At 46.3% G+C, this 27,654-nt stretch overlaps 2 protein-coding genes across 6 annotated transcripts in view; one reads left to right on the top strand and one right to left on the bottom strand.

Moving 5' to 3' along the window:
• Positions 1-5,422: 5,422 nt before the first annotated feature.
• Positions 5,423-26,161, top strand: LOC100548360 (urotensin-2 receptor-like). Of its 5 annotated transcripts, none has more exons than XM_085240292.1 (2): positions 5,423-6,649; positions 20,949-26,161. In XM_085240292.1, the coding sequence occupies exon 1, from the start codon at positions 5,507-5,509 to the stop codon at positions 6,596-6,598; it is 1,092 nt and encodes a 363-aa protein (XP_085096418.1). In that variant the 5' UTR covers positions 5,423-5,506; the 3' UTR covers positions 6,599-6,649; positions 20,949-26,161. The 5 variants fall into 5 exon arrangements, with proteins under 5 accessions (XP_085096418.1, XP_085096419.1, XP_085096421.1 ...); XM_085240293.1 differs by lacking the exon at positions 20,949-26,161 and adding an exon at positions 14,655-20,942; XM_085240295.1 differs by lacking the exon at positions 20,949-26,161 and adding an exon at positions 8,299-13,346.
• OGFOD3 (2-oxoglutarate and iron dependent oxygenase domain containing 3) overlaps positions 22,139-27,654 on the bottom strand; it is a 36,032-nt gene continuing 30,516 nt past the window's right edge. The window contains exon 7 of the mRNA XM_085240296.1: positions 22,139-24,327. Coding sequence (XP_085096422.1) covers positions 24,191-24,327 — 137 coding nt within the window. The 3' untranslated portion in view covers positions 22,139-24,190. The remainder of the gene's footprint in view (positions 24,328-27,654) is intronic.

The raw sequence follows: 27,654 nt of genomic DNA, 5'->3' as shown, positions 1-27,654 counted from the left end.
TGTTGCATACTTTAAGGTATTTCTATTTCTATCTACAGCTCGTGGTATGGGAACTCTGCCCAGAGCTGTGGGTGCCCCATGGCCAGGATGGATGGGGCCCTGGGCAGTCTGAGCTGGTGAGGACACCCAGGGCTTGGAACTGGATAATCTTTCATGTCCCTTTCAATCCAACCATTCCACGATCCTACAAAAAGGAGATCACCCTATTTGGCTATGGCTGCACAAATGAGGACTTACTGCTGGAGACGTGTCCTTCACATCAAACCCACCATGGGGGGAAGCATCACCAAAGCATCTCTTCTGAAGACGCCTGGACAACAGCAGTGCCCAGGCTACCTACCCCCCTTTATCAACCCAAGGTACATTTATATTAAAAGGACGCATTAATATTGCATGCTTTGAGAGTAAATACACATGAATTATTGCTGACGGTGAAGGCAAAGGCATGAATTCCCATCAGGAAGAGGGGAACAGCTTAATGGCTCTGGGGTCAGGGACATGCCTACTGCACCACGAGCGGCTCAGATGGCACAGCAGGTTTGGATGTTCCCTTCGCCGTATGTCACATACTTCAGAGCTTTTGTGCAAACTGCCAGGAGACGAGGAAAATACAGCATTACTGGGGGAAAATCAAATATTCCATTTTCTAGACAAAGTGTAGGAGCTCTGGGCTGTCTTTGGTAATAAAAGTATTAGTGTTTCTACATAAATGTGCTGGCCTAGTCCCAGGCTGATTAGTGAAGAATAACAAGCCTACCTGGCCATCTGCAGCCTGCAGGGAAAGAGCTGTGCTCTTGGAGTTTTTAAAAACTGATTTTCTGACGGTATGCAATCTGCACTGAAATAAAAAATTGGCTTCAATCCTATTCCAAGAAATAAATGAACAGATCCCTGCGGTTCCTTTATCCTTGCTCCACTCTCCTTGCATCCATTCACACCCAGCATGGCAAGCACAGCACCCACAGGTGAGCCCCAGGGGAGCCCCCAGCTCAGCATGACCCAGCACAGGGTGAGGCTTCTACTCTGCTGGGTCAAGGCTTTTTAAATCAACTGGAAGGCAGATGTAAAGGAAGACAAAGTCTGGGGCCTGATCCAAAGGCAATGGAAAGCCTGGGACAAAAAGGACTTCACTGTGCTTGCTAAGCCCGTGTGAGCACCCACCCAGCTGCAGTTTGCAGTGGCTGAAATCTCCCTTCAGCAGGGACATCTGACAGTGATAGGCTCTGACACACACCCTCAGATCACTGCACCAGTTAGAATGAAAATACAACAAACAGTTCACAGCTTCTCCAGAGGCACCACAACCTGGAGGCGGAAGTCAGCATACGGAAAATTCCTGGCAGCGAGTGGAGTCACTGCTCTGCTCTGCACTGTGCACCTGCACAAGTCTGCAGGAGGGAGATAACGGAGAGAGATGTTGCTGAATGCAGGCACCCATCAGCCTGGCCCTGACAGCTGTGCCAGCAGTGGGGTTACTGCAGGAGACATGCACATCCTGCAGAGCATTCTCGCTGCCACGTCAGAATCATAGTCATAGAATGGCTTTGGTTGGAGGGGACCTTAAAGACCATCCAGTTCTGACCCTCTGCTGCAGGCTGGGTGCCACTCACAGCTCGGGCTGCACAGGGCCCATCCAACCTGGCCTTGAATGCCTCCAGAATCACTGATCCACTTCAGCATCCCCAGGGCTGGATCCAGCTTTGCTCTGAAGCTCTGTTCAGAGAGGGAGATGTGGGTTCCTGTTTGGTTTGGGGCTTTTTTAATTGCTGGATTCCTCCAAAGACCATTGAAATATAGGGACGTGAGCTCCTGCTGCCTCAAGTGGGTTCCCAGCCACATGGCAAGTGTGAGCCTTGACTGGCAAAAGGAGATTGCAAGGGCTCCCACCCTTTCCTGATGTCTACCAAGCCCCTCCAGCAGATGCCTTTGTGCTGTGCAATGAATGGGCACACAGAGAAACGCTGCCGAGGGAAGGTAGCAGCTCAAAGAGAGCTCCCAAGTATCTGAAACCCTTTATTAACAAAAGGTTGAGTTCCACTCTAAGGTAACAGTGGGTTGAGTTTGCACAGGAAATGACTCGGGGCAGTTAGAATGTATTTTTGCCATCATAAAATGATCTCTTCTGAAGTGTTCTAATATAAGAAGATCCTCAAGGCTCTGCTGGAGCCCTGACTGCTCTGTCATTAGAACAGCATGCAATCTGCACTCTTCCTCTACTGCAAAAATTGGGGAGAAAGCCTTTGATCTCCCTTTTCTTTTGGCACACCACAGTCTTTGTCAGGGATACTTCTCGGAACCTGAGATCTCAGGCTTATTGCTGAGCCTCGAGGGCGGTGGAAGAGGAGGAGGTGAGGGCAGATCCTGCAGATTTAAATTTAAGGGGATGTTTGACTGCAGGAGACAGATGTCAATGAAAGTATTAATGATGAGCTTTCAGAAGAAGGAGGTGCCATTTGGTTTTGATTATAGCTTTGCAAACCAGGAGTGACTCCGCTGAGATCAGTGAGTTACACACATTCCATGGCTTTTTTTTTTTTTTTTTTATATATAATTCTTTGCACCTTTGTGAATCAAAGAATCACAGAATCACTGAGGTTGGAAAAGAGCTCTCAGATCCCCAAGTCCAACCTGAGCCCATCCCACCATCCCCACTGGCCACATCTCTCAGTGCCTCATCTCCACGGTTCCTGAACACCCCCAGGGATGGTGACTCCCTTGGGCAGCTGTGCCTCTGCATCACCACTTTTTCAGAGAAGACATTTTTCCTAACATCCAACCTGAGGATTCTTGTTCAGAAACTATTTCAGTGACAGATGAATACCTGTGCACATTGTGGCAGAAAGCAAACACTGCTCCAAGGAGCCTCAACTGCCAAGCTGCAGAGATTATCTATCAGCGTGTTTGTAACTTGAGACAAGGCTGCTTGGCACATGCTATTCATTTAAGCAATGCAGCCAGATCGGTCTGTGTGTCCCAGGGGATGTTATGCTGCAGTTGCTTTCGCTATCTCTTTGTCATCCACTTCCATCACAGCATTACATTCCACTTCCAGGCACTAAACCAACAGATGATAGCGCCGAGCCGCTATGTGTGGGATTAAGAAATGAATGTATAGATCCCATACAGCAGCACGTGTTTGGGATCTGAGAAACTTCACCCCTGGGCTCCTCCAGTGCTGGCTCAGTCTCTGCCCTTCTCAGACGGATGCTGTATGAGGAACTTGGTGATTTGGCAGGTCCTAGCAGGGAGCTTTGGCTTCTGTGCACTCTCACTGCTCTCCTCCTGCTCAGCACGCCCTTACAAAGCCCATCACAGCTGTCTGCAGCCATCAGTGCACAATATTGGTGTGTGGACAGTTGGACTAGATGGTCTTAGAGGTCTTTTCCAACCGTAATGATTCTATGATTCTATGACCAGAACCTCCCTGCCACCTCCAGGACCTCACCTTCCAGCCCCATCTGTACGCTGACCTCACAAGCCAGCAATGGTGCACCACCAGCTGTTCCCCTAATAAAAAAATGGTCCTACACTGCTCTTATCTACAACCTAATAAGCAGACTATTAGAAAATTCTAAAATTAAGCACTGAGCACCTGGAAAAAAAAAAAAAATCCTATTAAGAACAGAGAATAAGACACAAAGCAGAGCTGTATTTGAAGGTAGCTGGGTATGGTTTGGCACATTAGAACAAATGCCACCAAAGGGGAAATTTTGTGTGTGAACCACATTACTCATCATCTTCATACCAATACCTTTTAGAGCATTGCAAGAAAGAAAAACCTCATGGGGATTAATAGATTTTGGGATTCATAAAAGACACATTGCTCCTCAGTTCCTTGACTTTGTGTGCAGTATGTCTCTGAGGTCCTATTCTGACATTAACTCTGCACTGAGCTCCATATTTCCATCCAATTAAAACACACCTTCCTGAAAGGCGTTTGCAGCCCATACTCAGATATCTGGGGAAATGGAAAATTCGCTGCTCCTTCTGTCACCCACACTGCTGAAAAATGCACATCGTGGTGTGCCTGGCCAAATGGGAACCTCCAGCATCCAGCTCTGTGCTGTGCCCCCCCTCAACTCTCTGCTTAGAGCCCTGCTTGTCTCTGCCATCTCCTGGGCTCATTCAAAACACAACAGGCAGCGTGGCAGGTAACAAAACACCATTTCTCCTCCCTTTGGCCCTCTGTCCCAGCTGTTAAATGAGGACAGAAGAAAACAGTGCAGAAAACAGCTTTGAAACAAAAAGGAGACAGGGCTGCAAAAGCTGCGTGCAGCCCGGAGATGTCGGCCTGTGCCAAACCCGGATCTCACTCGGAGGCCATGCAGTCCATGGGTGCAGGCAGCCCCTGGCCTCGGTGCAGCACCGCCACATTCCCAGCTGTCAGCCCAGCTGTGCCCAGGAATGCAACGGCCGCGGCGCTGGCATGGGATGGAGCCCCAATTTTGGGTGGGAAAAACATTCTCCATCTCATGCCTGTGTTTAAACTTCTCCTGCCTGCTCACTGATCCGACCTCTGCCTGAGATTCGATTGAGATCCCACTCCCTCAGCATTCAAATCTGCTATTTTGTTGAATATGGTCTTAACAGACACGTGCAATCATGAGCAGCACCGGGCAGCAGGGCAGAGTTACGTGTGTGTTTGTTAACTTACAGCAAAGTACATCCGAGTGGCCAAGACAGCATTCTATATTGCTCAGTCCTGCTCCTATGGTGAGTCCTGCTGAGTGGTGAGTGTCACCACTTCGGAGCACTGTGCAGAGGCTCAGAGCACTGTTCCCAAACGCACAGGGATTAAAACAGGCAAATGAGCACAGAGCAGCCTGGATGCAGGCATAAAGGGCAGTTAATTTCTATTGGAAATCAATGGGAGTTGAGGGAATGCAGCTCTCCTGTACCTCGGAAATGTGTCAGTTAACGATAGCTGGCCTTAATCTCTGCTTTCTGTAAGACAGTAACGTGAGGCGCTCGCTGATTTTGCAGATTTCCCACCTAACCGCTCAGAAAACTTTCCGTGAAGCACCGCTTCGCAGCGCCAGGTGGACCAGCAGCCTCCAAAACCCGAACTTCGATCTCTCCGCCGTACTACCGCGCTATTCAGAGCGAAGGAAAACCAGGCTCTAAACGCCTAACTACTTCGGAGAAATAACGAGACTGCTCCAGCCCCGGCTCCGCATCCATCTCGCAGCGCACGGCTGCACAACGTGCAGAAGCTCGGGGCTCTCCGCACAGCGCTCTCCGAGTCGAAGCGACGAACGCCGCCGCCCCGGGAGGGACGGGCAGAGCGGAGCGGAAACTTTGCGGGGCCGCTCCCGCAGCCGGCTCCCACCGCCCGACCCGGGCGGCTCTGCGGGCTCTCGGCGGTCCGGCGGGGCGGCTCCCTGCCGGGCAGCGCCGCGGCCCTTCCCCGGGGGCAGCCCCGGCCCCGCCCGCATCCCGCGGGGGGCGGAGCGGCCGCCGCCGCCGCCGGAGCCGCCGCGAGGCTGTGGGGCCGCCGCCGCCGCCTATGGAGCCCAACGGGACGGCGGCGGCGGGGGACAACGGGACGGCGGGCGGTGGCGGCCCCCCCGAGGGCGGCCCTCTGCTCATCCCGTCGGACTTCGGGACGGTGCTGTCGGTGATGTACGTGGCCGGGGTGGCGGGCAACGTGTACACGCTCGTGGTGATGTGCCACTCGGCGCGCTGCGCCGCCCCCATGTACAGCTCCATCGTCAGCCTGGCCCTGGCCGACCTGCTCTACCTCTCCACCATCCCCTTCATCGTCTGCACCTACCTGGCCCAGGACTGGTACTTTGGAGACCTGGGGTGCCGCATCCTGCTCAGCCTGGACCTGCTCACCATGCACGCCAGCATCTTCACCCTCACCTTGATGTGCACCGAGCGCTACCTGGCCGTCACGCGGCCCCTGGACACCCTGAAGCGCTCACGCGGATACAGGAAGGTGACGGCGGGCGCCGTCTGGTCGGTGTCGCTGCTCCTCACGCTGCCCATGATGCTGATGGTCACCCTGACCGAGGGGAGCAAGGCGGAGGGCAAGGTGAAGAGGATGTGCGCGCCCACCTGGAGCATGGACGCCTACCGGACCTACCTGACGGTGCTGTTCAGCACCAGCATCATGGCCCCGGGCATCATCATCGGCTTCCTCTACACGCGCCTGGCCAGGACCTACCTGGAGTCCCAGAGGAACCCGCCCCACAGGGAGAAGAGCAAGAGGTCCCCGCGGCAGAAGGTCCTCATCATGATTTTCAGCATCGTGCTGGTCTTCTGGGCCTGCTTCCTGCCTTTTTGGATCTGGCAGCTGGTGCGACTCTACAGCAGCCCCCTGCAGCTCACCACCCAAACCCAAAAGTGCATTAACTACCTGGTGACCTGCCTGACCTACAGCAACAGCTGCATCAACCCCTTCCTCTACACCCTGCTCACTAAAAACTACCGGGAGTACCTGCGCAACCGGCACCGCAACTTCTACAGGTTCACCTCCTCCTTTCGCAAGAGGGGCTCCAACCTGCAGTGCTCCTGGGGACGCTCCATGTCCTCCAGCAACCAATACGACTACAGCTCGGAGGCCCTGGGCATGGCCACACTGAAGGACAAGTGAGGAAGAAGAGGCTCTCAGCGGACATCAGGACCAGAAGAGCGTCTGGCCGAGGTAGGGCTTTGGGCACCCTTCGCTCTTCAGGGTCCTCACACCTCCTATCTGGTGGTCACTCTGTGTAAGCAGTTGTGTGTGCTCGAATACAGTGAGATGGTTTTTTGATTTTTTCTGGCTTGGGGCTGTCAGGGAAGTCCTGCCAGCAGCTGGCGTGGGTGAATCCCTCTGGTTTGGGTGAGGAGGGTGAGGTGGATACTTTGCTCAGATCTTCAGAAAACTCCTTTCAAGCTCTGCTCTGTGCAGTTCCTCCTGCGTGATTCCTCTGCTGTCCTCAGGCTACAGCAAAGGTCTGAAATTGTCCTGGGATCGCTTAATTTAGCTGCAAGCCCTGGGTTTGCCCTATATATCCCTGTTATCTGTTCCAAGTATGCCTAAGGAGACCCTTAAGCCCCTTTTTCTATTTCCTGTCACATTATGGTGCACTACAGCTCGATCAGGATTAAAGCCTCTCTTTTAAAATTCACTGTAGCAGCACTGCAAACTCCAAGCATTCAAAAACCACGAGGTAAGCTGTCAGAAACCACAGGGTTACCTACAAAGGCTTATAATATTTCAGGTGTTCTACCCAAGATTATTTTAATTTCCCACTGCTTTGGGGGTTTTGTTGCTTTTTTTTTTTTTTTTTTTTTTGACTCAGATCCTTTCTCTACAGACAACAGTTTGAAAAATCTGAAAATTTACGTTGGAAGGGAAAAAAGAAATTGTTATAATGCCATCACTCAAAGACCTGAGGCTCCAAAATAATAACTGAAACGTGTATCCTGAGACTCACAGAAGGAACCCATTGATTCATGACATTTCCTCACAAGCATTTTGCCTCCATATATTTTGCTCATTCTCTTCCCACGTTGCATCTAGTGCAAAACTTCCTCCACAGATGTTAGAAGTTCCTGTAAACTGTAACACCTCTGTTGATAATATAAAGTATGGACCTCCACCAGGTGCCCCCTCCCAGTCCAGAGGGACGCATTTACCAGGGGAGAAAATTGCCTCAGGGCAAATATAGGATGAAGACCAGGGAAACACATTTCTGTGCCAGCAGTCGGGCATTCTTCATGCTGGTGCAGGTTTGGGGGTGCTTTCGGGGAGGAGGAATAAGTAACTGATCTTAGCATTGCCATATATTACTTCTAACCACAGGACTTTGTTCAAAATACTGTCGACCACTTTGCTGCCCTCCAGGCTGGGTGGTAGGAATGAGCCTGATGGTGCCAACTCCCTTAGCAACAAGGGGCACTGGAGCACAGTTCTTGCTGGGAATTGGTAGGGTAGAACAGCCTTCACCACTTGAAAAGAACAACTCTTCAGGAACTAATTCATTTCTAATTATTATTCATTCTGAAGCCATTGTTCCTTTCCCTTTCCTTCCTATTTCTGAGGCTGGAAGTCACTGCCCTGTAAGAACAACAGAGATAAGCCCTGGTCTAGAGGGAGGTGTCCCTGCGTGTAGCAGGAGGGCTGGAACTAGATGATCTCAAAGGTCCCTTCCAACCCAAACCATTCCATGATTCTATGATTGTACAATTCTGAGCCTTAGCATAGCCCAGGCTGGATGTGGCTCTGGGCAGCCTGGTCTGGTGGTAGGCAACTCTGCACATAGCAGAGGGGTTGAAACTACATGATCATTGTGGTCCTTTTCAACGCAGGCCATTCTATGATTCTTTGATTCTACAATTCTATGATAAGGGCGGTGTGGGAAGATTGGAGCACACGTGTCATCCCCAGGGTGTGCTGTGCTGTGCTGTGATGCCCTTGGAGCATAAGAAGAACCCACCACGGTGCTGATGGTTTGCTTTCCAGTGCTTGGTCCAAGGAGAAGGTCCTTGAAAGGCCACCGTCCCCCCACAGCATGACAAGGCTGCCATAGGACGGATGCTTACTCCATAGGAATAGTGTGTATGTCACCAGGTGCATAATGGAAGCAGGTGATGGGAGAGCTGTGGAGGTATCAAGAGGAGCATTAGGGAGTACACTTCATGCCTAAGAAAAATCACATGCAAAAACATCTAGTGCCAACGAGACTAAAACCATCATTATCAGCAAGAAGGGAAAACTGGAAAGGAGCTGTGCTTGGGAAAAGAAATAAGAACAGATTAAGTCCTAACACTGGGGTGACTTTGGGTGGCCATGCCCTCTCTGTCCCCAGCAGGACTGTGCTGCAGCCTCAGCGCAGTCAGCATCAAGGGGCTGAAGGGGAGCATCCAGATGGAAGATGAAATGTGGTGTGTTTGTCACTCATCGCATTTCCCACTCAGAGCTGCTCCTCTCTGCCATCGGGCTCTGGTGAACCCGCATGCTCTTACCCTGTGAAAAGAACCAGTAAACTAACTGGCACCATAAAGCATGTCATTTGGGCAGGGGAGAGCCTGTTTAACAAGCCAAACTGGCCAGCAATCAGAGGACACTGCTGTGCATGATGAATACCAGCCCGTTAGCAGCACAGTGTGCAACACTGCATCCTCCCAGGTACACAGCCGGGTGCAGAGCGTTGGGAACGCAGCTCCTCGGGAATCTCCCCTACTCCCAGGAACCAGAGTGCAGTTTAAGAGATGGATTGTATAAACAGCATCTCTCTTATTGTCTTGCTGGAGCTGCTACACTGCCAAAAGGCAGTAGCTCTGACTGCTTAATAAATATCCAGGGTGGGTGTTTGAACGTGAGTTCCTCTCGTCTGTGGATGGGAAGCCTGGATGATTCTCTGTATGGTCACATCGGGAGGCTGTCTTCACATTGTCTAACAGCAAAACCAAATCAGCCTGGTGGATGACTCTGGAGCGGGATTGTTGCCTCGTGTCCATGGCACAGAGTGCTGTCTGTGGCTGACAAGTCTTATAGGATTCCCTTACGGGGCAGCTTTGCTCACCCAGAATGTTTGGGGAAAGTATAGGACTGTGGGTTCTCACTGCAAAACTCCAGACATTATTACAAAGGAAGGAAAACAGCTCTGTCATGAAAAATTTTCTGCAGCACCCCCTTGGCTTTCAGGTTTTCATGGCTCGCTCTGTCCCCTCTCCCCAGAACACAACCCCAAAACCAGCAGACAGTGAAAGAAAAGTGCTCATCTTGAGAGCTCGTTCCCTCCTTTAAGGGAGCGCCAACTGCAGTAACAACAATTTCTCTGTTTTCACTTGAAAAGAGAAAAGGCTGTGCTTCATGAGACAAGTGAGAACGCTCATTCCCCCCATGCCCCGGAGAACACATTTGGGTCTTGCTGATTTTCTGCAGGCTTCACCTTGAATCACACATTTTTCATCGCATTCTTCTGCACTTTTTAACAGCGTGTTTGTAGGAAATGCTTCAAAACCCCACGTTGCCATTTAGTCCTGAATACAAGCAAATCATTAACGTTTTAAGTCTTATTTTAGCAGTCATTTTTAGTGCCTATTGTATGTCTGAATACCAGGAAATCCCACGAAATAGAGGTAATTTTATGGGCACTTTGTACCTTGCAGGGCTGGGTGCATTAGCTGAGGAGACCGGGCAAGGTGACACATTTGCTGTGCCCAGAAGTAAATGCACCATCTGTGCCCCGTCAGCATGGTCAGAATAGAAATTGCATAAACTTCCAAGCAACCTAAGAGGGCAGATGAGGGAAATCCTGAAGTCAGCCCCACCGTCGGTCGTCGTACTTCGGAGTCCCTCTGGTGGCAGCAGCACTCTTCCAGCCTGAGGTTCTCAGGAAGAAAATGAGCTTTTTATTTTTAGGGTTTTCAACCTGGCTACACGAGAGCTTTTAATTTCTTTAAAATATAACATTACTGCAGCATCTTCTGGACAAAGTGAGTCTGTTATGCAGAGAAGCCCACTCCCAAGTGCTAACTTTGCTCCCCCACATTTCTTCCTTTGCAAACCCAGGCTGACTTACTCCCATCATTTTGCACAGCCTTGCTGGCAGCACACATGGAAACACCCAGGGTTGGTGACTGACCGCAGCTTGGCCAGGTGTCTTTTTGCCATTTTATGTGCTTGCTACTGTCAGTTTTTTCTGGGCAATTCCAGAGACTGAGAGTTAATTGCTATGGCTGGTAAGAAATCACAGAACCATTTGAGTTGGAAGTGACTCTTCTCCAAAAGAATGGCTGGGTGCTGGAATGGCCTGCTGAGGGATGTGGTGCAGTCACTGTCCCTGGAGGTGCTCAAGAAACATTTAGATGTTGTAGTGAGGGATGTGGCTTAGTGGGGAGGTGGTGGTGGTAGGTGGGTGGTTGGACTGGATGAACTTGGAGGACTTTTTCCAAACTTGCTGATTCTATGATACTGTGACCCTTAAAAGTTATCTAGCCCAACTCCTCTGCAACGAACAAGGACAGTACAGCTATTGCTTTGCCTTCAAAATTCTAGCAGCAGCTTCTCAGGAAATAAGTTCTCTTTAAAATAATTACTATTACTGTGATACAACCTTTTTTGTCCTTAATGAGAAATGTACCTAAAGCACGGCAGAGGGAAAGCATGCATCTCTGGCAGCAAAGTTCCATGGGAAGATTTGAATGGCCTGGAGTTTCATGAAGCCTGGTGGGCTTTGCATGCTCAGAGCTGAGCCCAGTGATCCATGGTCCCAGTGCAGCCTCCTGGCTCCAGAAAGAAGGCTCCCAATGGGACATACTGAAGCAAAACTGGTGCAGCGTTTTCATCTCCTCTCCTCCCCCCTCCCTGCTTCCCAAGAAAAGGTACAATTATAAAAAGGAAAAAGGAATTCTGAAGAATTCTTCTGGCATTGAGGCTCTGTGTTTGTGATCCTCCTTAGAACTCACAGGTCGTTTAATTTTTTGTGTAAACAAAGTATTTTTGTAAACACTAGGAATGCTTCTCCAGCAAGGAGCAAGGTGAAGAGTTTGCTGAGTTTCTTCCATACTGGGAAAGAGCCTCCTCAGATCCTCCATCAAGTTATCTGGAGGAAAAGTAACAAATAAGTGTACACAATACCAACCCACCCAGCGATCTCAGCTGCATATGGCACAGCACAGCTCTCAAACCAAAATGGAGCTGATAGGGAAGAAGTGAGAGCTGCTGAGCTCGTTTCGGCCACGTCTCACTACGGTGCCGTCAGCCTTTCCTTGTGCACGCCCGTTAGGATCTTGAATTCAGCTCCTGAATTCTTAACTAAAAACAAATATGAATTCATCCAAACAAAGCAAGGCAGATTCCTGAATCTAAATGTGCTGTGTCCACAAACACCGAGTTCTGGAGACAGTTAGTGCTTCACATATGTGCTCCTGCAAACCTCATCAGAGGTTTCCATCAAACTCATAACACTTCTAAGCCATTTAGTTTCACATCTTGCCTTCATATTTGGGAACTATAGGGGCAGCTCATGCAAAAAGCCCCCCAGAAGGAGACATTGCATTAGAAAACCCTACAGATACGTTGAGTTTCTGCTTTTTCTTTCATAAGAGGTTGTTTTCTTTCGTTCAACACTGTAGAAGGGAATATCTTAGGCTCCAGTTGTGATGCCGTTCTTCTGAGTTACCTCCACCCCCACGTTTTGAAAGCAGCTTTAGTGTCAGGGCTCAGGAGCAACAGCAGCAGCACAAGGCAGCAGTTATCTGATCCCTCTCAATGTACAATTACCCTTCTTCCCATCACTGGCAACAGGACTCTCATCCTGAGGCCATTCATCCTGAAGACTGCTGATAAGTATCCCAGGCAGGCTTAGAACAAGATAGCTAATAAAGCCCACATTTACAAGGGCTGTGATGCTGTACACCTATCTGGGCAGCGCTTGACATCTGAGCTGGGGAAGATTACCAGCCTTGGGAGGAGGTGGGAAAGCCCCGGCTGCTCCTTCACAACCGCAGGGACTCACTGTGTGACCCTGTAGAAGACACCCATTGCTGCCTATAAACCAGCGATGTGGTTTCCATGCTCTGCACAAGTGTTTTAAGACACCAGTAACACGTGTGAAATGCTTTGAGATCCTCAGATGAGAGGTATTGTGCACAGCAGTAAAGTGCTCTCCTTTTAGGGACAGCTTGGGATTCCAGTTGGCTATTAGTGGTTGAACAGAGGGAATGTTTGTGTACCAGAAGAACTCCTCATCCATTTTTAGATTAATGGCAGGCAGGGAGTGAAGATTATCGCTCAGCCTGCAGCCATGGCAGCTGTGCTTGGCTGGCGTCTCAGGGAGCACAGCTGGAACGATGCTCCTGATAAAAGCATCATTATTTCATGGCACTGGTGCTCCACAGTCCTTCTGCGGGTGAGAGCCAGGAGCAGGAGGTATGGCAGGGAGCAAACTCTGCTCTTCACCTCCTGGCAGCCTCTTCCTCCCCGTATCACGGGTTGGGAGTGGTGTGGCCAGCAGAGGTGAGGGCATCGCTCCCTGTCATTGTGTTCTTGGTATCTCTTTGGAATGATTAAATCAAGGAACCTCCGCCTGCAGTAGGCACAGCAGAGTAATTGCCCACACTCAGCAAACAGCAGCTGAGTAGCTTTGCTTTGTTGCTTTAGTTTGTTTATTTTAATACAAACACAAGTTTGTTGTGGCACATGTCTCCCGGATCCGTCTTCACAGCATCTTCTCTTAGGGGGGACGAGAAAGTGATGGGGAGAACTCTATAGCTCCACTTTAACGGGGGGCACAGCTGGAACAGCACCCACTCTTTTCCCTCCCTCCATCCAAGTGAATCTTCTCTCTACCAAGCATTGGGGGCCTTGGGAATTCACTATCTATCTGTTATTCAGAGGGGTGGGAAAAGCAACAATTTTGGGGTTTAGTTCAATAAAAGGCAAGAGATAAAAAGCTTTAAACCTGGGAAAACTTCTCACGCCCCCCAATACCACTGTCATACACACAGCCCCAGAGGGCTCTGCTACCTGCACAAGGCAAAGGTGAAACATTACTGTGCCACAGCAGATTGCTCATTAACCCAAATGGGATCACATGGAAACTGCCCGAGGCTGGAAGTGCTGTGCTGCAGCAGCCACATCCTGCAAGGAGGTGCATGGAAATAGGGAGAGCACCGGCTTAGACCTCAGAAAGGAAAAAGGAAAAGCATCAAAGCAGCATCTTAATGGGCGTTCCATCTTCTCTCACATTCTGCAGTAGATGTTTATCTTAAGGAGCTGTGAGGTGTTTGTTTCAGGCTCTGTCTGTGGATAATTACTGACTTCAGCCCAGGACCTGTACCTTAACAGCGTGCATTCCCCTCATTCTGAGCAGCATTTACAGAAGGATCGTGGATTCAGTTTGTTTGTTCAGTAGACTCAATTTGCTTTCAGCGTGTTGCTGCCTTTGGTGCTCTTGTTTTAATCTTCCATACTTCTTTGGTCTCTGTGTACTCCATCCTTGCTTTGCCTCATGCTGCAGTCCCTCCTTCCATCCCCACTTCGCTCCAGAGTGTGCCCCCACCAGACCCCAAAACACGCAGGGAGAGTTGTCAGGCTCTGGGGAAGTATCATACCTCTCACGTCTGTTGCTTCTTGCTGCCTGGGGAGAAGGCAGAAGTCTCTATTGATTTCCACAAAGTAGGCACTGCATGACTGCTCCCAGCAAATCCTGCAGCTCCAGCCAAGGAATCTGCATCCCACAGCTCCAGTCTGCATAGCTGGGGGCAAAATAGGACATTTCCTTGGCTGCTGCTCCAGCTTAAGCCTCCTCTTTGCCCTGCTTTGCCAAAGCATCCTTGAAGAGATAGCACTGCAGATTTTGATCCATGCTGATTGTTTGTGTGATGGTTTCTAAGTCTTGGACTGCACACTTAAGGATTCAGCACAAAGTTGGGATGGAGGCAGCAGTTTTCCTCCCACCACCTCCAAAACGAGGTGGTTTGTTCCTGTTTTCAGCTGTTTGACTCACACCTCATGGGCTTCATTTCCTGGCACGTTCACAGCTGGTGCTGAGAAAGCTGCAGTTGGCGAGGGCATGGTCTGTTATGGATTGTAATTACTTGCTGAGCTCATTATAATTGTTCAGTTATTGAATAATTTGGAAAGCCAAGCAGGGGGAATATTTGGTTAATTAAGAGCTCGTTTAATCGCTGCTGATTTTATCTTTCCAAAACAGCTCTCACCTTACCGGGGTTTGAAAACCTTTGCTTACCAGCACTGCCAGTGGGAAGCAGGAACTCCGCTCTCTGCCTTCCACTGATGGCACCTGCTCATTTATTACCCACAAAGGCTTTCTGGAACAAGGACAAACTTCCAGGGCCTCTGGGCACGGCGGTGCACAAGACTGAGAAAAATAATAAATCCTTTACAGCTTATTGTCGTGATTTTACTGTTGCATGAAAAATGTCAGGTGTCTGTATGAGAGCTCAGGCAGGCTTGTAACTGATTTCTTTTGAATACTATTTGGGACAGTTTTGAGGAAAGGACATAAAGAAGAGATACCACTGGAATCAAGATGAATACAGCTTAATTTAGAATAATTAGTTAATAACAATGCTGCAGACATTCAGAAAGGAAGAAGAAGAAAAAGCAAAGCCTCGCAACCCTTGCTGACCGCAGGCAGACTTATCTGCTGTTGGCACTTCCAAAACTTCTACAATTTATGGTCTTCTCCAATTCAGGCACAAAATGAAGTGTACTGAACCTCATCCTTCACAATATGCCCTGGAACAAAGTAAACTTATTCTAGTGTGTACTCCCTAAAAAGAAAACAGACAGACCTTGCATCTCTGGAAACCTATCAGTCTTTCACGAAGGCACTCATAAACTGCTCCTCTTCTTTTCCTTTTAGATTAAATGCTGTAAGCAGGAAAATGATTTTACCAGCTTTTTCAAAGCAGACTCTGCAAGGTGAATTCTGCAAAGCAGAAGAGCTGTCAAAGCAGGTTGATTTTAAAACCTGACAACCATGACAGCCTCCTCACAGCAGAGCACAGCCACGTCACTGCTGCAGTTACCCGTGGTTACAAAACTGTTGAATGAAATTGAATCCAAACCTGTTGAGGAATGTAACTCCCAAACAGGCAGAACAAGTGATCTGGAATGATAACAAATCAAGCAATTAATAGATTTGTCCTGAGTCCTGACTGCCGAGGGGACAGGGAAGCTCCTGGTGTGATCTAGCTTATATACGTTGCTTTTTTGAGAAGAGGGTCAGCCATAAAGCCGCTCTGTGAGAGCCCTATGATTTCAAGGAGAGGAGAGTTAGGGGGTGTTCTCTCTTTGTCCCCAAAGAAAAAGCAGGACACAGAGCAGCTACAGAGCTCTATCAGCAGAGGATGGCTGAAGAAACACTGTTCTCAACTCTCAGTATTTCATGAACTGTCTCTAAAAACCTGTTTTGGTCTGCCCACATGAAGGGATTCCCATCTGCTGGAGCCTCTGGGCCAGCTGCCAGCTTCACTTTTCACCGTTACGCCGGCAGGTGTGACATCAGTCCCCACCAAGCATCACTGGGATCTTCCAATCAACGCTGCAGCACTGCTACCTGCAGTCAGCATTTCAGCAGCAGGAGCTGAAACACCACTTCGGACAATGGGACACAACAAGCAAGCTTCGCTCTCAGGCCTCCCTCCAGTCTCATCATCCTCATCCTTTTCTTTCAGCACCCTTTCATTCTCCCATTCCCTTCCCTGGAGTCCCTTCTGCTGCCACCACCCCCCTGCGGCCTCCAGCCCTGATAGATGTGTCCCTCCCATCCCAGAAGCTGACTGCATTGAAAACTCAGCAGCCAGAGCACAGCACGCAGCCCCAGGCCCTGACCCTCACCCTGGGGTGGTCTCCACCACCCACCCCATGAGGGGCTGAGGGCCACAAAGTATTTCTTGGCTTCCTATGTGGGAGTGCGTGCAGTCAGCATTCTTCCAAGTGTTAAGTTTTACTGCCACTCCCCAGTGTAAACTGGGTGAATTGATGGAGTCACGGCCCTGAGGATAAACACCAGCCCTGCTGTTTAGAGTAACTGTCTCCAGGAGGAGAGGCGGGCGGGCGGCTGAGCCTGGCTGCCAGGAGGTGCCTGCGCCCAGTGGCATCCACAGGCCTCAGCCCTGGGCCAACAGGAGCAGTGGAGGGAGGCAGCCAGGGGAACCGGGGTACCAGAACAGCAGCATTGCTGGTATTTTACAGAAAGAGAGGACTAGCAACCTTCACCTGAGTCAATTGTAGAAGTTTATAGCCGGGGATGGTTTAAGTCTTCAAACAAAGCCAGCTTCTGGATTTGGGCACTATGTGGCAGTGCTACAAAGTGCTGTTTTAAGGAGTTCTCTATTTCACATTATTTTCAGTATTCTAGCTGTCTAGCAGTGAGTGGTAAAGCTCGTGTGGCTAGGAACCATTCTTGGCTATTACACCTAAACAGAACTTAGATAATATTTATGGCCAGACCAGTATTTTGAAGGAGACTCAAATTACTTAAGACACCTAAGTCAAACATTCCTACCACATCTGTGTTCTTCCCAATCATAGAACCACAAAGGTTGGAAAGACCACTAAGATCATCCAGTCCAACCATCAACCACCCCACCATGCCCACAAGCCACATCCCTCAGTGCCACATCTCCATGGTTCTTGAGCATGCCCAGGGATGGTGAGTGCACACCTCCCGGGCCCAAGCTATTTTAGAGATGGATTTCACTTCACATTCTAGTACAATCACTTGCATTCTCAAGGAAAAAAGCTGTCTCACATGCACACGTGCTGCCCTCAGCTTTCAGGGCCTTGAACACAACTGGAAAACACTTGTCTCCTAAATGATGGTTTCGTGCATCTGTAGATCCCTGCCTGCACCCAGCAAATAAGCCAGAGAGCTCAAATCTCATCCGTTTGGAAAGATTTTGCAACATACTAGTTCTCCCCTTCCTTAAAATATCAAAGGGGAAAGGGACAGTTGTACATCCCGCTGATCAATTTCAGACTAACATGAAATGGCAGCAGACTAAGCAAATAATTTTCTATTCCCACTTCTGACCTCTCTGTGTGGATATCCCAGGGAGCAGCCTGCTGTCTGTCCATCCTGCATGTTCATCTCCAGCTGGAAAAAAACTCAGGTTCAGTAACAGCTGCTGGGCAGGGGAGAGGCAGACAATGACATTTACTTTTTCTATTAAGTTAATTGATCTGTTTACTCATTCACTCAATCTCATTTATTAATACCAAAGCTTTAAAGCTCAAAGCTCTTCTGTTTTTCCAGTTCCATGAAATGATTTAATTAAAGATAGTTCTGCTGCTTATAACCTTTGCCACGTTTGTAGCATTAATGTACAAGCCCTTGTTTATAAATATACAGTCCCAGTTACCATTACATTTCCCACTCCAGGGGAATCAGCGTGCAGCACAGCTGCTGTCAGCACCTTTACTTCTGCCATCCTCCCCATCACCAGAAGGCAGAAAAATTACTTCTGAGATGCTCAAGTCTAAGTTATGTCCCTGCAGGATTCAGCTAGGGAAAGGTTTTGATTACTGCCCTTCTGTACATGCTTCATGGCTAAAGTATTTTGTTTAAGGAGAATGATCAGGAAGAGGACAAATTTTAATGGCCTGCCCAAAAGCCTAGATATAAACCTGACCTACAGCATGAAAACGTGTTTAACTTCTGCTGGAAGCGATAGGTTTTGCAGCACATTGGCCTCTATTTAACCCTCTATTTAACTTCTCCCTCTGTTTAGCTTGCTGTTTTTATTTCTCACCCTAGTGAACAACAGGCAAAGTTTATGTTGATCCTGTTTCTCCCTGTGGAAAGGAATTCCTCCCTAATTATTCTTCATCTCCCTCCAAAACAATGACAAAACGCATTTACGGTTTGCAACTGCAATTGCAAAATAGAAAGAATGCAAGATCATTTTTTCATTCATTTTCTGTTGAGAAGGACTGAATGGGGTAAGACTTCCCTGGTTTCGCAGCACCTGTCAAAGTTTGGAATCATCTGCTGGAATGTGGCCTTCTCTTTGTATGTGGGTGTTCAGTGAGTCACATTTAAAGCCCTAAGTGCAAAGAGGATTCCCAGAACACATCTCCTCCTCTTCGGTAATGACATATACCAGAAATAAAAATGTTTGCCTGCTGGTGGGGATAGAAGAAACTACCATCCAGAGCCAAATGATGCAAAATAACTCCATGAGGACCCACCGCTTTTTATGTCCCTCCCAGATTTAATGCTCTGGATGCCAAAGTTATGCATCAGGAAGGCCAGTGACGAAGTGCAAATCTACCCAGAGACCTTATCCTGGCAGTGAAAAGCAGTCTCAAAAGAAAGCACTGGGATTTTTTCCTTCTCCAAGATGCTGTGATTTCAGGCACCACCAGTCCTGCAGCGCAAGAGCTCAGAAATTCAACTAGTCCACGTTGCCTGGAAAGCCTCAGAATTATCCAGCAGTAAAGCTAGATGTTTTGAGGGGTTTGCTTTGCTTGGGTACATATGAAAGTTACAGAAATGAAAGAGATGGTGCTTCTTGGCTGCTTTTGTGATTGTGCAGTTAGCACCCAAGCATTTCTCGTGATCCTGCAGTCTGGTCTGCACATGTAGGTGCATCCCTGCCAGCAGGGATCCCCTAACAAGATCCATCCTGTAATACAAAACAGCCATCGATGATCAACAGCAAAAAAAGGTTTTTTTGGTGTCTATTTCAGAATTCAGTACTTTCTATCCACAAGTTTTCCCCAAAAAAACATATAAAACAGCCAACAACATGGATCCCTACCTTGTCATTCTTTCAGCTGTGAAAGATAATGGGTGAGATGGAAACAAACACCTCTCTGAAATAACAAGCATCCTTTTAAGCAGGGACAGGAGAAGAAAAATAAGAGAGTATTAAATTAAAGAATTAAAAAAAAAGAAAGGAAGTTGAACACTTGACAGTTTTACCACAATCAAAAATTCTCCTTCAAGTTGAATACACAGGATGGGTTAAAAAGGATGCAGGAAAAAGACAGTTTGAGTATGGCTGAGAAAAATAAGCCACATGTGGGGGTCTGTCCACTGAAACATTGGGTGCTTGAAGCATTGCTATTTTAAATATGCAAACATTATAGAGCTACAGTTAGCAATTTGGGCTTTTTCACAGGCTAGGATGCAGAGTGAGCATCCCTTGCTATAAGACAGCCCTAATCTCTTTGAAATTAAACAGCCCTGCACATGAGGGCTGTTGATGAGACAGGAACTGCTGGCACCAGGCTCTGACAAGGCACTAGTGGCACTTCTCACTGGCAACAGGATGAGGGGAAATGGCCTTAAGTTGCACCAAGGGAGGTTTAGGTTGGATATCAGATAGAGAAAGGGATGTTAAGCACTGGAATGGGCTCCCCAGGGAGATGGTTGAGTCACCATCCCTGAATGTGTTTAAAAACCATCTGGAGGTGGTGCTCAGGGACATGAATTAGCAGAGGGTTGTTAGATAGGGTAGTATGGTTAGGTTGTGATTGGACTTGATCTTTAAGGCCTTTTCCAACCTGAGCAATTCTATGATTCTGTAGTGTGTGTTTCCAGGTCACTGTTTGCAGTGATAGTGCAAGGTCAAGCACTTCTCACATTGCTGAACATCAAGGCAACTGCCACTTGCAAATGTCCCAAACAATTATGATGATCTAGGCAGCGAATAAATAATGGCATGCACTTACATTCCCTATTTAGCATTCACAGAAAGTAAAAGCTTAAGTATGCTAGAACAGAATTGAGATGAAATAAGAGATTTGAGAGGCGACAATGGAACAGAATCAAAGAAAGATGCACAGTTTGGAAATAGGAGTTATCTTTCCTCCTGTGAAGCTTTAGTACAAGTCACCTATGCTTGTACGGAAGATAAATGTGCCCAATACAGTCACTTCGGGGATAAATGGGCTGTTGATGAAGGAGAGCTGACTAATAGGTTTCAGCAAACAAGCTGCAAAATCAGCATTCACCCTTCTAAGGTTTACAAAAGTGGAGATAAGGCAAACGATGCTATACTTCTTCAGTGCTCCTTCTACAAAGAGCGACAGCCACTCACCAGGGAATTACCAGCACTTTACGAGGGCTCTCTGCACTGGATTTCCTTAAAGTCTGCCTTTTGAATGAGGCTGGTGATCCATGTGTGCCAGAGCCATCTGTGGTTCATGAAGGAAACCACTCTTTGCTATTCTTTGAATCTTCGGTTGGGTTTCCTCACAATAGACTCAAGCAAGACAGATGAGAGCTGAGATTTTCTTTCTTTGCTTAGGGGCAGAGGAGTGGGGTTGCATTCTCTCCTGCTTCTATTGGAAATGAAGAAAGAAACCCAGGATTTCTTGACAGCATGGTCTTTCTGTAAACAGAGTATTCCAACCAGCTTTCCTGAGCTTGAAATTCATTCAGATGGAGCTTGTAATATTTCATGTGGACAGCACGTCTTCAGGATAAGTCTCAGTGCAAACGTGTCTTTTCAGCTTTTGTTATTTACAGGGTGTTAAAGAAGACAGAATGATTCCACAACCGCTTACACATCTGAAGATTTTACATGTGAGAAAACCCAAGAGGTCCACTCAGTGCTCCAACAATCCAGCTGTACAGAATTAAAAGAAATAAAATGAAGAGTATGCTATAGCACTGAAAGCTAGGTGTATGTCAGAGACCAAATCTGATCACATACCAGGAAATCCTGTTAAACTAACAGGTAATTTCCAGCATCTTAATAGAAGAATAATTTCCAAAGTATCATTGGATGAATCCTCCAGAAGTGTTACCCAATGTCTTAGTAGGGATTCAAAGCCTGGCTTGGTCTTCTGATGCCTTTTCTATTTCACCCTGGCTTTTATTTCACACAAACAGGCTTTCTTTAAAAATGCTTAAATTAACATTCCTAAATACCTTCAATGATTATGCTTTAAGGGACAAGGCTCAAATGTACATCAGAACTTTGCCCTAGTTCCCACTGGCCACAAACCAACCCGTCTTTACATTATTTGAACCACAAGGGCTCTATACAGAAGTTTTTACACCACTGGGAAACATCAAGATGCTGGGTTTTCCACGTGTCCAATTAAGAGCACTTGTCTGCAGCAGCTTGGCATCAGATTCATGCTAGTTGACTAGAACAAATCCTGCCCTCAATCTGAATTCTGAGAAAAGGAACACTGCGTTTCCCAGCAGTGAGAGGCAGGCTGAACCTGAAAGACGACAGACAAATGCATCAACAGCAATTACAGCATTTCAGATTCAGAATGATCTGTCAAGAGATGGGGAGAGATAACCCTTAATAAAAAGTTATTAGGGGACTAAAATTAAGTCAAGCTTATTTCTAACGATTGCTGAATTCTGCAGATTCCAATCCGCCTCAGGAACATTAGCTTTCTGCTCTTATTTCCCTGCTGGAGGATACAATCAGAATCTTTTAGATTGCGCTCTATTCCCTCATTTGCCACTTAATTTCTTCATAGATCTGGATATTGCTTTTAGTAGTCCAGATACTGAAGCTTCAAACACAAAATCTTGATTAGTACTGGAACACACAACATATTGAATTATTGTGCTTCTCTCAAAACATAAATTCTATTACCAAGTACAGCGCACACATTTCTCACAAACTGCATTTGACAGGTTTGGTCATCACATTGAACACGTTACTGAAGCTTAAAAACCCCAGAAGACACAAATACCAATTGGATTTTATTTCTGAACGTCAGTCAGTTCACATTACGGGAGAAGCACACCATGTTTGGAAGATATTACAATGTACAGGATCTTCAGAAGATTAAAACCTGAGAAGAGATTAGCTGAGATTTCCCCCATGGCCTGACATGTTCTTGTTAAGCAGTGTTTTATAGAGGGCAGCTCTGAATGTGCCACTTCCATTTAGTGCAACTCAAAGCCTGGGTGACAGAAAAGTAATAAACTCATGGAAAAAATGGTAGAGTTTTTATTCCTCAATCTTGAGAATCGAATCCAAATCCACAGAGGTCCATTGATATTTAGATTTCTCTGCAAGCACTGGTAAAAACTGCGTTTAAATCACAAGGGGGTGTTAGAAATCAAGTTTTAAGCCAGTCGAACTGTTGCTGATGATCTTGGTCTGCCTTCGCATAAACATACAACTTCAGTGGGATGAACTTGCTTTGAATTAACAGCCTTGGAGACAAGTAATTAGATACAGAATCCAAATAACAGCATTATTTTCCTACCATCCAGCCACTGAAACAACTCCTTGGAGACTAGGAAGCCCTTCTCAGGTCTCAGAGCAAAAAACACGTTTACTTCAGAATTTGAGGAAAAAAAGACTTTCTTCCTACTATTTACTTAACGTGGTGGCCCAGAAAAACCTTTCACAATTCATTGCTTTGTTTCTTCATCTGTGCTGCAGTGCAGTCATCCCTTTTTCTCTGCAGAGGGCAATTCATTATTCTAATAGCATCACAGACTAATGATCCTAGTTGATAGAAATAGTCATCCTAAATCAAAATAGAGAAATCCAAAAAAAGCTACCTTTCTGAAACGGATGAAACATTGTTCTTAGACAAAATAAACACAGCACCTCACTACAGAAGATGTGTAAGCAGTGTCAACAATAACAGAAGAGCTCTCTTAAAATGGGTCTCAAGATTAAATTTAGGCCCAATAAATAGATGTTTCAAATTGTTTTACAAATGAGTTCCAGCTCAAGAGCATTTCAGTTTAAGATGTAAGTGGACACCAACTTCCCTCAGGCCCCACATACCATGCACAGCTGCTCAGCATGGTTTCATTACCCAGCTGTCCAAGCAGCAAGTCAGGGTTTACAGGATCACGTGCAAAACCACCACAAAGCCAACTTTCTTCTCACCTGTGCTGTTCTCAAATCTTACAGTCATAGCTGGGAATTTGGACAGCTGAACACTCAGCTGAATACAGACTGCCTGACCTCCACCCAGCTCTCCTTTTAACACTTAATGTACACAGTTCAATGGTCACACTCCCATAAACCCAGCACGTGCTTTCTGACCAGGAGATTAATCATTTTCATTAAGGTGACACTGATGTAGCGAGGTGCTTTGGGATTGCTGCATTCTGGTCAGAGGAATCCACTGTAGTGCCATTCCCTAGTGCATCACTGCATTTGTAATGCAAAAGCAATGTGCTTTCTAATCTAAAAGGCTGTATTTCTGACATCATATTAACTGGTCCTTGTTTGTAGCAGAAAATGCCTGTAGTAATTTAATTAAAAAAAAAAAAAAGTTCAAGTAAAGCCCAGTAGTCAAACCACAGGTGTACTGCCTGTGCTAAGGAGAATACATTCCTATCAAGAGGAGGTATTTCCAAAAGAATAGCACTCATCTTGATGAATTAACTTTGGTTAAACTCCTTAAGTCTCATCAGTAATAGAAGCGGCTGCAGGATTTAACAGCAGCATGGGGTGTCGTATCAAGATATGGTCCAAAAGGTAGTTCATAACATTTACACTGAAGAATCAAAATAAATTAGTAGAAAAATAAAGAGCCAACCATAGGATTACACATAAAGACAAACCTTTTACAGAATATACCAAATCTAAGTTGGTCCTTAAGGCACTGTTTGCAGCACGTACTGAAAAGGACAGGTGGAAATAAAATGTGTTACAATATATTAATACACCTGGGGAATTCTAATTGAATGAGAGTCTGTAAGAGTTATCTCCGTTTCTCTCGCAGGGCTTCTCTTGTTCCATCTGACCTTATGTTCCACCCCTGGAGGAATTACATCAAGACTGGATCCCCAATGCCATGGTCTGGGTTGCAAGTGAAGGAGATGGTGATGGCATAGCGAGTGCCCCACTGAACCTTTTCCACCCGGTGCAGATTCTCTGATCCAGAGGTGAAAAAGGAAACCCGGCCTGTAAAGACAAAGTATTTAATCAGCGACATAGAGTTTGCCACTCAGCAATCAGCTCTACACAGTTCTGCTGTTGTTGTCTCAGTCCAGCTGCTCCCTAGCTACCTGAGAGCCCTTCGCTCATCGCACAGACAAACTGCTGTGAGCTTATGCTGCACTCTGACAGCTTTATGGACTGTTATGTTAATCCTTCGTGCTGCAAAGCTGGAGACGTAATTCCACACATCTCATAGTTTATAGAAGGCAGGAGGAAGCCAAGAACATACAAATCCAGGTTTTAGTTGCCTCAGTTAAAAAGAAAAAAAAAAAGAAAAAGGCATCTCTGGTGACAATCAGTGAAGCGCATGGGTTTCTCCCTGCTTCCCTTCTAATCTGGGCTCTAATTTTAGACCAAAGAAGGAGGAAGTGCTACAGAGGTGGTAAGAAGTCTTCAGTGAACAAATGCTCAGCAGGTTTACAAGTAGCTGTGGCAGCTTATTAGCACTGTACCAAGTATTTGCTATAGCTTTTTGTACACAGCCAGATCACTCACTCTTGAGCCAGGATAGAAAGTTATGTATGACTCTCATATACAAATTAATTTTCCTTAGGAGTCACTGCATCAGTACACAGGCTTGGAAGTTGTTTTATAGATGCAAATGCTTTCCCCTGTGCTTCATCCTGTCTAAGCTCTGACCATCACACCGCCTTGCCCTGGGGCTCTCCAGGCCTTAAGTTGCTTCAGGGTGGAACCCAGTGGCTTTGATAACTCCAGCAAGCACCCCACTGAACACCATATCAGAATGGTCACTCTGCATTTCCACGCTATTTAAGTATTTTGAGAACATAACAGTTTGATGTTGAACAAGTGACAGAACTGAAGCAACTCTAGGACTGCTCAAATTTCCATAAAAGACAGTAATACCAACACGCATCACTGTTTCACCCCAATAGCATATGTTTTTCCTTCTCATCTATTTTTTTCCACTGTTCAGACTGGGCTAAACTTTGTTACAAGCTTATCTAGGAGAACTCACACTGACAGTCTGATTCTGCCTGGGATCATTCACCACCAGGCCAACCAAAAAATTTCAGACTTTAGTCTGCACAATTACAAGACAAGCTATTCCAACTCTGGTACACTGCAGAAAATGGACATCAGCTACATAGCTGATGTTCTTTGCTAACTAAAGATGCAGAAGTTACTTTGCTTGCATGCTCTTCAGCAGCACACGTGGGAAGTTTGAACAAAACCAGACTGGCCTCATGGAGCTTGAGCTGCCTGTGTCCCTGCACATTCAGCTGCAGTTTGTATTTATTCTCTCATAGGAAGCAGTCTCAGCTGCCAAGCAGAGCTATGAACTCATATATCATACTCTTCTCTGCCTCTGGCTGTATATCAATAATGTGTAAAGCTATAAATATATGTAAAAAAATGAATTTATTTGTACACATAGCTCATACACACCTTGGTGTCCTGCTCTTCTGGAAGGAAGACTGTAAACAAAAGCAATGCTCTCCTATCCTGCAAGTGTTACGATGAACAGAATGACTCTTGAGGTTTTAATACAAAGCCCATTTAAGTTGAAAATGGGGGGTGTTTTTTTTGCTTTCTTAAAATCTCATTTGAATACCAATCAACTACGTCACGATTAGTCCCTCGCCTACTCACCCAAAGCTTTGCCTTACACAGACTCTCAAGCTTTTTTCATTGATCTCCTATTAGAAACAGTAGTAATTCAGAATTAGACAAGTTTTCAGTGTAATGTTTAAACCAGTTTAAATGGATTCTTTAACTACAAAGAACGTGTTTTAATTTTCTTCTTTAATAAATATATGTCTTCAGATATACAGTATTTTATAGTTCCTTGTGCATCTGGTCTCATATCTGCCTGTTAGGGTCTTCCGTGTCACCAAATATGTTTACTGGCTGTTTCTGAAGATACTATTTCCTCAGTTGGAAAGAATTTTTAAAAATCATTTCCATTACAAAATTTTGGTATGAATGCAGTGTCTCTCCACTTTCTCCATAGTATAAGTCACTCTATTCTTCATAGTATAACTGTTCGAAGAGGGGGGCAAAAGAACATCAATTCTCATCACACCTAATAAAACTTTTAAGGGATATACAGTAACATCATTACCCAGGACACTTCGGGAGAGACACAAGATAAAAACATCCTCTTCCTTAATGGTACACCTTTAGTGACAGGCCTTTCAAGCACACAGACTTCATGATCTTGCTTCAATACACAGCATCTGAAGAACACTTAAATCACTGTAAGAAAGCAAGTGGGTGAGAACTAAGTAAGTTGCCTTAAAAAGTGTGTCATAGACACAGGTTGTCCTTGTTCTAGCAATTCTTGATCAATTTTGAGTGCAGGATTTCAAATCCCAAATTTTATATTTAAAAAAAAAAACAAAAAAGTATTACATGGTGATACGTCATGCAGCTGTGCTAGGATTTCTGTCACTGGGAGAGGAAGACATCCCCAAGGCAGTTCCACTAAGCTCTTCACACCATCAAAAAGCAACAGAGTGAATGCTGAGCTTTATAAGAAATGACCACTGTGCTACAGATGTTAAAGAATGGCTATGCAACTATGTACTGCAAACCAAAGAAGTGCATGGACGCTCCATTTCCTGATGAAACAAGTGACAAAAACTCAGCACAAACTACACAAAATTCAAATCCTTCTTCCTTTGTCCTTTCCTTACTTGAGTTAAGAAAGATTTCAGATTTTTTTTTTATTTCCATCTCTTCTCCCGACTTGCCCAAGAAGGTTTCTTTCCAACATGCTTTTCTGCTCCAGTAATAGAATCTTGACTACTACTTCCCAACACATAAAGTTTGGTTTGATTTATGAATGCTTGCTGTTAAACTGTAAGCTTTTCTGAGATCACAAGCTACTATTCAACACAGCTTTATAGCATGGTGTTTTCTAACCAACAAAAAGAAACGAAGTTATCCCTGGCTCTTAAGGGATGAGCTTCTGGGGTGTGGAAAAAAAAAAGAAACAGGAGACAGATTACCTCTCCTCTTGAGGTCAGTGCTTCTAAGCTTTCAGAGACACCAATCTTTGAGCCAGGTCCTGAAAGATGAAGACTGGAAGTGTCCTTGGGTTAGAAGCAACGCCAGGAGTGGTAACAGATTTGTGTTGCGGTTTTGTTTGTTTGGTTTTGCCTCTGAGATAAATCAAGTCTGAAAAGTATTTCATCCTGAGCATAAACATTTGACTCACATCTTCCCCCAATCACTGCAAGATGCCAAAAACTCCATCGCCTGTTTGGTTTCACACTTTACCCAGTACCTCAGCCTCTGGGAAGAGTTCAGATCCACAAGAGCAAA

This window comes from Meleagris gallopavo, chromosome 20 (genome assembly GCF_905368555.1).
Source record: "Meleagris gallopavo chromosome 20, MGAL_WU_HG_1.1, whole genome shotgun sequence".
NCBI classification, from domain to species: Eukaryota; Metazoa; Chordata; class Aves; order Galliformes; family Phasianidae; genus Meleagris; species Meleagris gallopavo.
This window is presented reverse-complemented; position numbering and strand designations above follow the sequence as displayed.

Coding starts and splice junctions, on each gene's coding strand:
- LOC100548360 (XM_085240292.1), top strand. CDS start 5,507: ATGGAGCCCAACGGGACGGCGGCGGCGGGGGACAACGGGACGGCGGGC.